The sequence below is a fragment of the Gavialis gangeticus genome, unplaced genomic scaffold (genome assembly GCF_001723915.1).
Source record: "Gavialis gangeticus isolate Ggan-Ray unplaced genomic scaffold, GavGan_comp1, whole genome shotgun sequence".
In the NCBI taxonomy this organism is placed as follows: Eukaryota; Metazoa; Chordata; order Crocodylia; family Gavialidae; genus Gavialis; species Gavialis gangeticus.
In genome coordinates this window covers 106,186,444-106,201,153 of record NW_017729022.1, presented here as the reverse complement: position 1 = coordinate 106,201,153, position 14,710 = coordinate 106,186,444, and the positions used below count along the sequence as shown (strand labels likewise).

Sequence of the window (14,710 nt, the reverse complement as noted above, 5' to 3'; positions counted from 1 at the left end):
CTGGCTTCTACCCTGGGGGTCTTTAAGACAAGGCTTGACAATCACCTTGCTGGGGTTGTTTGACCCCAGTACTCTTTCCTGCCATGGCAGGGGGTCAGACTTGATGATCTGCTCAGATCCCTTCCAACCCTACTAACTATGAAACTATCTTACGAGTTCATTTCTAAACCATTAGTTGGCTATTATAAGGTTACATATGGTAAAATAGAAGAGCTATTATATACTTCATAAGGTTTTACATCACTGTAAAACTCCAACTTCTCTGTTCTTTACGTGACATATTTAAGATCATTTGATGTAATCCTTTCTATTCATTGCCCCCTTTATGTAATTTTTTTACATAAGTTTTTTATGCAACTGTAAGCTACTAGAGAATTCTGATTTTATAAACTATGTGAGGTAGATTTGAAAACTTCAGAGAAACCTACTATAAAAGCCTTATTTTCAGCCTTCTGTTCCACACCACCCATAGTTGACATTCTCTCCTTTCCCACTTGGACATTTCATCTAGTTTATAGTTTCACTCCTGAAAAAATAGAATACAAAGAAAAGCCTGTTATATCTTGAAATCTATGGTCCCTCCTTGTATTGACTAATAACATTTTTAAATAATAAATTGGAAACTGATTTAGACTGTACATCGAAGTATTGTATTGCATACTTCTAAAATTGTTTTAATAGATAAAACTCTTGCTTGTTTCGTACAAACACAATTTTTTTTATAATCTTAATGGAGTAAGCCATTCATTTAATGAACCATGATAATATAGGCAGGCCACAGGGAGTTTTCTTAATTGACAATTAATGTTCCAACCTAGGATATTCTAGAGTAGCTGCTACTTCTAAGCTTAGCTATGGAAATCCAATTATTCCTCTGAATAAATTAAAAAAAAATACTTCGTCAGCTTCTGACTTCAGGTACCTTACTGCTTATTCCCTCTTCTCGCTTAGAATATTAGGCCACTGCTATTCAGGATGTTGGTGCCTCCTGCAATAAACTACTGCCACAGATGCCAAAGCTATCCTCAACTCTATTAGCCTGGCAGTGAAATATTGCTTCTTTAAGTAAAGTACTCTAGATAGACTTTGCTGCAACCTCTGATGTTAAAAAATGATATTTGGTCCATGGGGACTTTATAATAAATTTGCCTGTGAATGTACCCTAAATTATATTGTTTACCTAATAACCAGGTTTATTTAAAGTACAGCTGCTGTAATAGAACTGTTTCTGAATTATTGTTCCCATTTTTGCTTTTCAGGTTTTAATGTAGAGATTGCTACTCTAGGCACCAATTCAGGAAGGCACAGCTGGATTTAAGCACATTATTCCCTGCATACTTAAGTACTGATTGGGGATGCTTTTTTGAGTGCTTCTGATTGCTTATGGGTAGAGTTCTAAAGTTACTGAAATGTATGTTAACAATGTAAACTTTTTTTGGCTATAGAAGGCATAGAGGTATTGACAGAAAATACCATTCAGGAAAATATGGATGTTTGTTTGATAGCTTCATTCATGCCATGTACTATACCATCATGTTATTTGCATCAGTTTCAGCCAGTTTTGAAGACTGCCTGTTTGCTTTTTTAGATTAAGCCAATCAATGAAAAGTTAAGGGAATTAAAAGGATCTAAAATGATGATTGATGTTGTTCAAACTCCATTGGCTTCACTGAAAAAAGTGCTTCAGTTTGTATGTGGGAACAGCCTGGTCTGTGAAACTATTAAAGAAGCAAAACAAATAGCATTTGATGGACCTTTCCGGTTGAAAGTAAGAAGTTGAATTTTATTTCATGTTTTTGTATCAAGAAAACTGAAATTCCATATGATGTCAATTGTAATAATTTTTCCCATAACGATTCTACAAAATATTATTTAATTTAGTTAAATTGCTCTGCCCCACTCTCCGTCTAAGAGGATTTATTTTTGTTTTGTGGGAAGGAGAAGTTTCTTAGAGAATTAGACAGAATTGCAAAATTTATATACCAAGGTTAAAATAATAAGTTTCTAAGATGCGAGGACTAACCAAAATTACAATCCCCAGTTGTGGGGTTAATTTCCAATATTTTATGACACTAATTTATCTGAAAACATTATTCACTACAAAACAGAGTAACAGTAATTTGCCTGTATAATACATCCTATATTAGTCCAAGTAAATATGTCATGCATGGAAGGTTTGCTTTTGATCTACTAGTTGCTTGGATGTTGCAGATACACAATTTATAACCAATTTTAATAGTATTGTTCATTCAGAAAAATAAAATATCTTTAATTTTCAGACAGTAGCTCTTGATGGAACTCTATTTTTGAAATCTGGAGTGATTTCTGGAGGATCAAGTGATTTGAGATTTAAAGCTAGACGTTGGGATGAAAAAGACATTAATAAAATGAAAGAAAAGAGAGATAACTTGGCTAATGAACTAAAGGTAGGTCTGTTTGATAGGCAATTATAGTCTAACCAAAGGCAAAACATATTTAAAATCCTAGACATGAAGATGACATCAGAAACTATTCAAATTTGGTTAGCTTTATAATAGCAACCATAGGTGATATGTGCCTCCTGAGGCTGGGGGGGGCGACACAGGATGAGCGGGGACTGTCTGCAGATGGCTGTGGCGGTACCACCCGGGGGGGCAGAGAGTCCCCCCACAGCCAGACATTGAGGCTGCAAGTGCTGGTGGTGTGCCCAGAAGTGCCAGCGGCATTTCTCATGGTGGTGGGGGGGAGGGCATTAGCACTCTGCCCCCCTGCCTGTTGCCTAAGCCAAGAGCACTTGCTGTCAGGGGGTCACCAGCGCTCTGCACTCCCTACGCATTTCCACTGATAGCAACTTAATTTATTTAATTCCTGATTTACTTATTCTTATTTTGAGAATGGGAGAAATGAGTGATAACTTGGTGAGGGAAGGTGCTAGACAAAGAAAAGTATCATTTTGGCAGGAGGGATATACTAAAACTGCAGACTACACTATAGTTAGTGTGGGGCCTACCAAATTTGTGGTTTTACAGTTTTCACAGAAACTGTGAATTTGGTAGGTCCCTTATGAAAAAGCTTGATCCCTGTGAAAAAGCATGGGGACCACAAAAAGGCCCTGGTATCCTGAAGCATGGGGGGAGAGTGAGGAGGAAGGGGAAAGATGTTCACAGCAGGGGGCCCCCACACTTCTGGTTGGCTATGGGAACATGGAAGTCCTGCCCCTCCCCAGAGATTGACCATGGCCACCTTTCAACCTCGGGGGGTGGGGGGGGAAGCAGAACTTCCAGGGCCCCTTGGCCAATCAGTGACCTGCTGCACTGCACTGCAGGACATGAAATCAGGAGGCAGCCACCCCGAATTAGGTAGGCCCCTAACTACATTACGTCATGCTAACCTCTGTATCATACCATAAAATGAAGATCAGCTTATACCCTTCATCCGTTTCTAACCCATAGTAACACACTGTGCTTCTCTATTATTATTTACTGGGTAGTTCACACGTTTTGGGGAACCTAACCATGCTTCGGATTAGTGTGGATTAGCTGTGGAACAGCTAGCTCTGCTAGGGGAGTTGTGATCTGGTCAAATCACTACCATCACAGAAGATAACATGACTTATCATAGAGGTATCAAAGGTATGGCCCAGAGTGTAGGTTCAGCTCATGGAGCCATTCTGTCAGGTCCTCTGGGCTACTGTGAGACCACTGGAGATTGAGGGGAGCATGGCCAAGTTAGAAGGGGAGTGGCCTGCTGCAGAATCTGGACCACAGTGGATATGGTGACCAGGTGCAGAAGGTGCACAAGAGCTGATACAGCCCCGGTTGCCTTCCAGCTGCTTTGCTTGTTGCCACTTCTGCAGCCCTACCTTGCCTGGGATGTAAGGTGAGTTTGACCCCCTTGACTTATTACAACTATATCTTTAGCACAGACTGGGACTTTAATCAAGATCAGATTGATTTTTTTAAGCCTTTGAATTTAAGAATACAGCAATATATTTGCAGATAACTTGACTTCTTTTTTTTAGATTTGCTTTACTACTATTTCCACCTTTTCTAGGAATTGATGAAGATCAGACGTAAGGAGTCAGATTTGAAACATTTACAGGCTCAGTGCCAAGGAACTCAGACTCGGCTCAAATATTCACAAAGTGAATTAGAGATTCTTAAAAAGAAACACCTTGCTAATTTCTATAAGGTAATATAAAAACAACCAACCATTAGTTTTTCTCAGGTGTTGATGATACATTTATTTCTTATACATATTTGAGCTATGATCCTACTATCCTACGATCATCTAGGATATAATGATTACATGTTTAATACATATTACTTTATATTTACTGATATGTATACTTTTAAATTATGACAGTTAATAAAATTAGAGAACAAGTTAAGGTACTTGGTTAAATCAAGGCACCTTTTTCAGTGTAATGAGATTTTTTTTAAATGTACTTGACCGTTATATAAAAGTTATCTCTATTTTAGTAACCCCAATATGTCTGCAACTCAAGTCTTACTGATACATTTACTTTCTTATCTTACATTTACTTTCATCTCTTAAAACTGTGACAACTAAATCAATAATGTGTTTTCAGAAGAAAACGTTTTAATTTCTTAACTCAGAAAAAGATAAATTTTCAGTGTCAGTGCGTCCTTGTACATGTAAAAAGTCATCCATACTGTTTAGGGAAATAATTATCTTCCCCCTTTATATTTAGGAAAAGTCTAAACTGGAAAGTGAATTAGTAAATATTAAATCAGAATGTGCTATGCTAAATGAAGGACTTGCACAAAGAGTAAGGAAAATGGAAGAGTTTCAGAAGAAAATAAATGAGGTAACACTTTCTGTCATGTTCATGATCATTTATGCAGTTGGAGATGGCTTATGGCAGCTCCCTGCATTTACTGTGGCTATAACTATGGTTCATATAGCTTTAAAACTGTTTTGTATAGCTACAATTTAGTTATGTTCCAAATCCAAGTTCTTCAGAAAGAGCACCTACTTTCTATATTCCCTAGATGTGAGATGAGTCTAAAACGGAAACAAAAAAGTTCTACTGTTGTATTTACAAACATCTGCATTTTAACTGTGCTTAACTTCAAAAACCGAATGAAATTTTTCAGTCCCAAATTATTTAGTGGATATTCAAAAAAGCATATTTGAAGTTTCAAGTGTCAAGTGCAAGACCCTCCAACTTTTCTCACAGCCTGCTAATTCTGCTTTTTACAGATGTGTCTTCCTTTACACTCTCAGGGACAGCAACATATGATTTTTGCTCACACTGCATTTGCTCCGTGTTATTGCCTATTGTAAACTTGAGTTGGCCTTAAGCTTTTTAAAGTAGGAAAGGATTAGGAGGTGCATCGATACATTGGTCCAATATCAAATCGGTACCAATGTGAAGAAAATTGCCTTTGTCGGATATCGGCCCTATGGGGCTAATAATTTGGCCGATAAATGCCCATGCTGTGCGTAGCCATGGAGAGCTGCCTACAGCTGGTAAAGTCAGAAGGGAAGGGGCATGGGGGGGTGCAGATCAACCCCCCTCGATGAGGGAGAGTGTAGGAGCAGGGAGGTGGGGGCATGGGACAGCCATGGCTTGTGGGGTGGGATGGACTCCCTCCATTGTTTGCGCTCGGGGGGGACACGTATGCCCCCAAGTCTGCGCAGGGTGAGGTGGGTGGCAGCTGCGGGGTGGAGCCAGCACTGCGTGGGGCTCTTCTCACCTGGGTCTGGGCTCAGAGTGGGCTCCGGTGGTGCTGGGAGGAGGCTGCAGCCACTCCAGATTTCGCCGCAGCTCCACTCTCAGCCCCACACGGCCGCCCGACACAGCCCCGGCTGAACGTCTCACCTCCACCCAAGCACCGGAAAAAGCCGGGGCTGCAGCGGATGGCAGCATGGGGCTGGGACTAGAGCTGTGGCGAAATTCTCCCAGGATACAAGCAGTGGCAGGAGCTACCTCCACCCCATGAGCTGCAGCCCCATCCCACACTGCCTCCACTGCCCAGGCTGGGTAGCACATGCCCCTACCCCTCCCTCACCACGGAGGCATTGATCTGCCCCCCCCCCATACCCTTTCCCTTCTGCCTCCCTTTCCACCATACTGGACTTACCACCTGATGGCAAGTGTATCGGATATCGGATCAGTATTGGATGATATGCCTCCTTAAATATCAGCTATTGGTATCAGCCCCCAAAATCTCTATCGGTGCATCCCTAGATAGAATAGTATAGATCTGTATATGTATTTGCTTGATCATAGTTCAGTTCAGAGAAAAACAGGCAAAGGAAATGATCAGGTGAGAGAATGTCACAAGGTGTGAACCATTTTAGAAAACTCAAGAAAGATGTATTGAAAAAGCTAGGGTAAAGGTTGCAAAGTTACCTTGAGTACATTTAGCGTTTGATGATAGACCAGACTAATTTTAGACAAGATGTAGTTTAGATAGGGAATAAGAATATGCAAATGAATAGTACATAGAGTAGCACCTTTTAGGAACATGTTTACATTTTACCTTATTTAGTAAGCTTTTGGGTATTTTACACACTCAATAGAATATAAAATCTGGGTCCAGCGTGGAATTTTTGCCCTTCATTCTTAAACTATAGTTCTTGCTCAGTTGCCCACTTAGCTATTTAGTAACTTAGATTTTGAAACCTAGGTAAAAAGGTCCTTTTCCTAAGGGTCTGGCCACCCGTTAGAGGGTTTTTAACACTTTTGGATTAAGAAACTTTAAATTGCTTTCAAATATAAAAAAGATTCTTATGCCTTTAGATAAGTATTCTAATATTATAAGAGCCTAAGTAGGTCTGCCTGTCTGTCTGTCTGTAATGCTTTATTCGCCCTCTGATTGGCTGTCTCAGCAGTCAATCAGAGTGCCCTACAGAGACAGACAATGTAGTGCCACCATGACAGTGGGGACTGAGCGGTGAAGAGCAGGCTGGCCTCGCCCCCCTCCCCTACTCCTTGTCAGTAATTATAGTAAACTATAATTAGTTTACTGATTATACATGAGGCAGAGGGGGACAATGGGGACTGGACTGCTGCCATAACAGAGGTGATGGAGCGGGGGGAGGGGCAAGGCCAGCAGCGCTAGATCTGCTCCTTGGAGCCAGGGGCCAGCGCCACCCCTCCCCCAAACAACAGCCAGGAGGGAGGTGAGGCAGTGGGGAACAGGAGAGGGAGGGGAGCAGGGCTTACTGATGGCTGTGCCCCGCTGCCACCATGAATGCCACCGTGGTTGCAGGCCCTGGCTCTGGCCCAAAGCGGCAGTGGGGGAGGGGGGGAATGCCCCAGCCCCAGCTCCAGCCTGAAGCAGTGTGGGGGAAGGGGGAGAACGGCCCTGGACCTGGCCCGAAGCAGCGGGGGGGCAGGGGAGGCAGGGAATGGCCCAGGCCCCCGCCCCAGTCCAAAGCAGTGGGGGGGAGGCAAGGAGAGGACCTGGCCCTGGCCCTGGCCCTGGCCCTGGCCCTGGCCCTGGCCCTGGCCCTGGCCCTGGCCCTGGCCCCAGCAGGGGGAGGCAGGGAACAGCCCCGGCCTCCGCCCCAGCCCTGGCGGGGAGGGACGCAGGCCTCTCTCCCCACCAACCTCCCTGTCATTCATGAAGTATTTTATGGATGAACAGAAATTAATTCATATATGCTTAGAATTTTTTTAAAATTTGCCTCTATCAATGAAGCCAGTTATGATTCTTATGAACTAATTGTACAGAGTTTGAAAGCTGAAGTATACTTCTTACCAAAAGCACATTTTGCAATTTCCTGTGTAAATAAAGTACTTCTTGCTTTTGCAGCAACAGAAACTACAGATTGGGAATTAATTTCCAAAGAACAGTATAATTGATTGAATGCTGTTAAATAAACCTGGGTATTAATATATTTATAAATGACAATATGTTTGACATTTTATGTAACTTATTAACTCCTTTTTTGTCAGATCTCACCAAGTTTTCTTACAGAAATCTAGATCTGGTAATTTTGGATGTCTTTTCAAACTTAGTCTTCTGCTAGATGCAGAATAGTTCTGTATTAATATGTATCAATTTCCATGTTAAACTGTCATTCTTCTAATTTACAGTCTGATTATTCATTTTAGGACATATATTTGTATTGCTGCTCCAGTCATTATCCATTTTTCATTAGGAGACGCATTGGTTTTTTTTTTATTGGTATGGAGGAGACTGGTGGTGGTCCCTCTCAGCAAAGGTCCATTGCAGAGACAACAACACTTCTGGATTCCTTGCAGGGGACCAGTGACACAGAGCTTTACTCTACAGAGGAGCTTAGTAGCAGGACAGGACTAGGATGTTCAAGGAACCGTGCATGCTGGCCAGGCTTATCTTTTTACCACATAGAGTGAGAGCCACAGCTGAGAGACATGTGGTTAATATTTCAGTCTACTGGCAGGAGTAATGACTGGAATGACCCTGCTCGTTCCCTGGCAAAAATGAGTAAAATAGAGATTCCTCTCCTCATTTATCCTATGGCGGTTTCATCCACTGTTTGATTTTTTGGATGGGATAACCACTTTGAAACTCTTTAATGTAAAAAGTAAAGTAAATTTAAAGTAAATTTTTCCTGGCGACTTAAAACATGTTGCTTATTAAAAATCCTTGAAAGAGCTAGACTGTAGTATCAAATACAATTTCTAAAATAATATTTTGTTTTCATGAGCTACAAAACAGTTTAATTATTTGTTTGTTTAAAGGTTGAAGATAGTATATTCCAGGAGTTCTGTGAAGAGATTGGGGTAGAAAATATACGTGTGTATGAGCAAGAGCAAGTGAAACAGCAGGAGGAAATCGATAGGAAAAGGTGGTAGTATAACTGAAGTATAAACTAATAGGGATAGGTGTTATCGCACAAGTAAATGGGTAACTTAGAAATTTCAGTTATCAGAAGAGACCTCAAAAAGGCTTAAGGGACTGCAAAATGTCATGTTATCTCCATTTTCTCTATCATACTTTATCTAAGAAATCCAACAAAATGATTATATGCTTATTGCTGAGAGATGTGTTAGGACTCTCTCTGTCTAAACTGCCAACACAATTGTAATGTGTCTGTCCATCATGGAATTTCACAACAAACTGAATGATGAGGATAAGTTTGTAATACAGTGGTGCTGATAATATTACAATAGCACCTATATGTAGCAACAAGGAAAAATTAGTGTTCTTAAAACTACACTGAGAAATGATTCTTACACAGATGTGAAAAGTGAACATTTAAATAAAGTTTATACTCCTAAAATGAAAACTGAATGTTAGGTGAGAGAGTTCTGTGAAAAAAATAGAGATTTTCAGACAAATAGTGGGAAATCTATTCACAAATTTATTTAAGAAAAGACAGGCTTCTTTCTGAAAGAGGAGTCAGAGTCATTAGACACTGGTGTCTTGTTCTTAGCTTTCATCTCAGAGAAATGGAACATGGGAGGTGAGGATGGGTTTAATAAATCTGGTGACAGAACAATGAAAGAAGAATTTATATATAAATCAGCTCAGGTTAATGCCTTAATGCACCTTGTACTAAGTCATAAATTCTGCTTTTCTGATGGGCAAAATATTCTAGTCACATGGCATTTGTCAACTTTGGATATTGTACCCTGGATTAGTGGATTTCTCTTTTCTTTCCAGTGTTGTCCCAACTCATAATGTCATGTTATTTGTCTAGACTGGAATTTGAAAACCAGAAGGCACGATTGAACATTCAGCTTGAATTTAGTCATGGTCAGCTTCAAAAACAGATTAACAAAATCAGTGCATTGAAAGAGGCAGTTAATAAAGATGAGGCTGAGATTGTCAACCTGAAGAAGGTAATTATAACCTAAAACAATCTTGTGTTTTAGGGTAGAGGAGGAGGAAGGAATATAGAGAATCACAATTTTAAATGAAATGGTTGATTCTATTTGTCATTCCTTCTAAATATTCAGTACTGAATCATAAATATTAAAAATGATGCATACTCTTATTTTAACATTGTAAGTATGTTAATATAACAGTATAAGATATTTGAACTCCTCAAAACTAGAGAAATCTGGATATATAGAAATAAGACCAATGATAGCTATGTCATCTTGTCTGTACACCCAAGATAAGGCTGTAGAAAAACATACAGTTAGAACTTTTAATCAGTCTATAGGTTTTGAAGGTCTTTTGAAAGTTTTATAAGTAATTAATATTGAACATTATTATGGTTCTTATGTTCAAAGCACTTTACAAATATTAACTAGTCAACTTAAAATAATTCAAGTGTAACTCAACATAAAGAATGGTTTATACCTTGGTTATGTAATATTTTTATATGAAATGGCTTTTGAAGTTGACTAGATGTACAAAACGTACAAAGAGTTGTAGTTGGTTTTCCTTAGAATTTATCCTTAAAATCCTCTGGAGCTTTAACTCCTTAGGAAAAAAAAGGAGCACATGGAGTAATAGAAAAGTTAAACATTTGTGTATAGTTAACACTACTTTAAAAACCCAAAATCAAATGCCAAAATTTATAGGTATTTAGAATTTATTTTATTACTAGCCAATTGCCCATCAAGAATGGTGGGAGGCGAGGGGGCTGGGATGGAGTGCTGCCACCTAATGCCCCATGCTGCTGCTCTGCTTCTTGCAGGGAGTGGGGTGGGGGAGTCGGGGCCATCACTGCTGGCCTCGGCTCCCCTACCCTCTGTCTGCCTTGTCACAGTTTCAGAATCATGGAGGTGCTCCCTTACTCTTGGAGCACTCTGATTGGCTGTTTCCAGCCAAATAAAGTGTTATAGACAGACAGACAGACAGACTTAGGCTTTTATAATATTAGAATAGTGACAGAGGCACTGGTGGGCATCCAGATTGCTTTAAAATTGTAAGTACGTCAATAAAACATTGTGTTCAATTGATACCTATCAGTTGATAGTGGCATTTCATTTTAATCATGGATTTTGGGGGTTTTATCAGAGAATTTGTGATTTTTATCGGAGAAAACCAGAATCCCTCATATCATATAAACTTGTTCCATACTGAGAATGATTTCATGTACCTGTGTATTTTTTCCATCTTTCTATTGTATAATAAATATAGTTATATATAATATATTATTATAATACATAGAAAAGCTGTTTGAAGGTATGAAACTATTCAGCTCTAGATTCAACAAGATACTGAAACACAACTGTTTTTTCTTATTTAAGCAACTGAATTTGAAGATAAATGTAGTGACTTACCTATTACTGTTGCAACCTTGTAACATCGTTTCCTTTTTAGAGTTCATAATAGGCATTCTAGTGGGAACTCTGCTTGTCCTGGACAAGCCTGAGTAAATGGGACAGTTTGTACAGGAGAGGTTCCCATGTGAGCTGAGAAAAGGATGGTGAGGTATTATGGAAGAGATGAACAGTAATCCATATAGTGTACAGTCAGTGTCATTTCAAAGGTAGCTATGCCCCTAGTTGTACAACATCCCAGTACTTACAATGGATAGGACTGGCTGTGCAGGTTTTACACAGTATGTTTTGTTCTCAGTACCTTCCAGGTATAATGGGCTGTAATGTACTGTAATACAATGGAACAGTCCTTCATTTTGACTTCTTCTTTCTGTGTAGTAGCTAATAGGGGCAAATTAGATTTTCTTGATAAAAGTCAATATAAAGATAGAAAAATATTTTTATTTCTTATGCAGGATGAAGAAAAATGTCTACTAATGTTGAATGAAATAATGGAAGAACAGCGGCACCTTAAGGATAGATTAATGACCCAAAAATCTGAGGTTACAAAAGCACAAAGTGAAATTGAGGAAGCCAGGAAGATATTACTAGCTCTTAATAAGTAATTACTAATTGTGCTTACTAACAGGGATTAGTTTGGTTAATACAAAAAGAGGTCTTGACTTTAAATGCCTGAACTTCTTGTGCTTGTGCTTTTTGGGAGCCTTTAGAAGCATGAGAATTGCTATTTCTTTGATCAGGTCCCAGGTCCCAATAGTCCAGTGTCCTATCTCCCAACAGTAGCTGCCACTTCAGAACATTAGCACCAAGTGCTCCTTTTGAATGGATAGTGTAGATTACAGTGGTAAAATCCCTCTTATTTGTTTGTCCTTGTTTGATCACTACCAGTTATACAATGATACAGTTCTACAGGCTGTGATGATACTGCCATTGTTTACCAGTTTCATACATTTTTGTACTTGTAGAGAAGCAGGGAAATTACAAAGGGAAGCTACAGCTATTGAAGCCTCTCTGGAACAGAAAAGATTAGAGAGACATAATAGGCTTCTTGAATGCAAGGTCCAGGACTTGAGAATTGATCTCCTGTGGGGATCACTGGATGAAGTCAGTGAAATTGAGGTACTTAAAAAAATATGTATTAAATACTTACTGTGACAGAATAATTACCTGGTCCTGAAAAGAAAACATTTTCATTTCCTTTCTGGGAAAAAAATGCCATTGTTATAAAAAGTATTAAAACAGTAATACAGGCACAAGAAAAATTAGCCCTCATCCAACAAAAAACAGATGTTTATCTTCACCATCTTTGGCAATATCTTCCTGAAAAAAATACTGGCTTTGTACTATAAAGTTTTGGTGTATCAGTACTGAAAATATACATTTAAGAGGGTACACAAAGATCCAGCCAAAATTACAAAAGTATAAGACCTGAGGATGGGGTAAAATTCAAGTTTATATGCTTGGCATTGAGAATTCATCCACACGAATTTCTAACATAAAATTCTAACGCCTCAACTTCTAATATGATTGTTATCTAAATATGAACCTTCTTCATTCAGCAGAGGCATAGAAATACAAGAAGTAATATAATCTGATAAATATTCTTGTTGATGGAGGACTGATACTTTATTACATTTTCAGTCTTTCTTCCTTTCCCAACAGGATCTTCCCCACAGTCAGTGGCTTGTGAGGAGCAAAGATTCTTTATTTTTATTGTTATCTCAGTAGGAAGAGAATGATTTTTTTTGAGGAAGTTTACAGGAATTATCACTAAACCGATTAATTGGGAAGGGTCTTATGGGGAGATCAGGCAGAAATGAGAATACGAGGAGGATGAAGAATGAGACGACCAGGGTACCCTCTGAGCGGGCAGGGACATGAAGTCACTCATGGAGCGCATAAATCAGAGAAAAAGAAATCTCATATAAGGGTAGAGCACTGGCCCATACTTAGAGTTGAAATGAGGAAAGGAGGGTGGATGGGGACATCCAGTGAAGGTCTTGGAGGGGATGTGGCCTTGACACTGAGGATGGAAGTATTTGGTGAAGGACTGATACTGAGACCAGGCAGAAATGTTGTTTGTCAGGGAATAGCTACTTAGATCTGGGTAGTTACCCTTTGGAACTGGTGAATAACAAGTATTCTGCTTATACTTACTATCAGCACAGGAAATGGAGTCTCATTCATTTTTGTAAGACCAATCCAGTGGAAGAGATGTTTTCTCTGGACAAAATACTCTCCTTTGAAGGGGAATGAACTGTTCTGGGAAAGCCAGCCCTCAGATCAGGATAGTGTTGCTTTTCCCGTTGTATGCTAAACAACTCCACTGCTGCTTTCATCTTAACCTTACAGCCTCAGTTGATATATTCTTCACTGTTTGCAGATAGCTTTTTCAACTAATAATGCAAAATGTCAGGCAATTGCTAAATCAACTTGTGCTTGCAAAATAAGTTAGGCATGGACTTTTCTTTCTTTTAACAATTGAAAAGATCACTGTATTTCATGTTTCTCAATTGGGAATCCCTTCACCTATTTTATAGCTAGGATCAGAAATAGAAAGCACTCAGACGACAGCAGATATCTATGAAAGAGAAGGTGCAATTCAGATAGACTACAGCGGTCTAGCAGAAGATCTAAAGGTAAACAGTTTTTATTTAGCACTTGGGGAGAGGACATGGGAAACTTCAGAGAAACTTCAGAATAAAAACTGGTAGGCCTGAGTTTGGACAGCAACCATCCCCTGTTACTCATCTTGACTTTATACTATTTAGTATATGTTTTGGGGGTGTTGGTTATAGCTATGTTGGTCTAAGGACATAGGCAAATAAGATTCTTTGGGTAAATGTCATATATTTTATTAGACCAACTAAATAGTTGGAAAAATTCTTCTTTACAAGGTTTTGGGCACAAGCACCCTTCTTCAGGCATAGGGAGAGCGTGCTGGTTATGTATGAGGTCTCCTGGGTGAAGTAGAAGCTTCCCAAAGCACATTTACCCAAAGAACCTGGTCTGCCTAGCATTAGTATATGCATTTGCCTAGTTGGAATACATTTTTAACTTTATTCTGTAGGTCTAAGTTTATGCAAATCTAATGGAGAAAAAGCAGGATTGCTGTTCTGATTTTTCTTCATGTTGTTGCCTTCATAGGATAAACAGTATGTGTAGCATCCCTAAGTTCAGCATTTTTACAAGTGATTGACAGCTGAAGTGCCTTGAGCCCTCCTTTTCTTAGTCTAAGGTTATAAGTACCCTGTTCTCTATAAGAGTCCCTCAGGTCATGGTTACTCACCTGTTGAAGAGGTTACAGAAGCAATTTTCCTTTTCTTGATCAAGTTAGTTTTCATAAAATAGTTAAGTTGGGGAGTTGTGGTTGTCCATGGCTCTGAGAGAAGACATCTTAAAAAACTATCTCCTAAAACATTAATATGATTGCACAATGTCAAAGTCTGGTTCAGAATATCAGGCTAAGAGCTGGTAATGTTGGAGTAATGTTCCGGCCTCGATAGTCAGAGTATCTTCTATTGAACC

General features: G+C 39.3%; 1 protein-coding gene across 2 annotated transcripts in view; it reads left to right on the top strand.

The window, feature by feature from the left end:
- Nucleotides 1-14,710, top strand: part of SMC1B (structural maintenance of chromosomes 1B) — an 86,845-nt gene that overhangs the window by 55,336 nt on the left and 16,799 nt on the right. The window contains exons 11-19 of one of the 2 annotated variants that reach the window (XM_019515926.1): nucleotides 1,589-1,768; nucleotides 2,280-2,426; nucleotides 4,033-4,170; nucleotides 4,694-4,810; nucleotides 8,684-8,790; nucleotides 9,646-9,787; nucleotides 11,638-11,783; nucleotides 12,148-12,301; nucleotides 13,723-13,821. In XM_019515926.1, the coding sequence (XP_019371471.1) occupies nucleotides 1,589-1,768; nucleotides 2,280-2,426; nucleotides 4,033-4,170; nucleotides 4,694-4,810; nucleotides 8,684-8,790; nucleotides 9,646-9,787; nucleotides 11,638-11,783; nucleotides 12,148-12,301; nucleotides 13,723-13,821 (1,230 nt within the window). The remainder of the gene's footprint in view (nucleotides 1-1,588; nucleotides 1,769-2,279; nucleotides 2,427-4,032; nucleotides 4,171-4,693; nucleotides 4,811-8,683; nucleotides 8,791-9,645; nucleotides 9,788-11,637; nucleotides 11,784-12,147; nucleotides 12,302-13,722; nucleotides 13,822-14,710) is intronic. The other variant, XM_019515927.1, reaches the window with a different exon arrangement.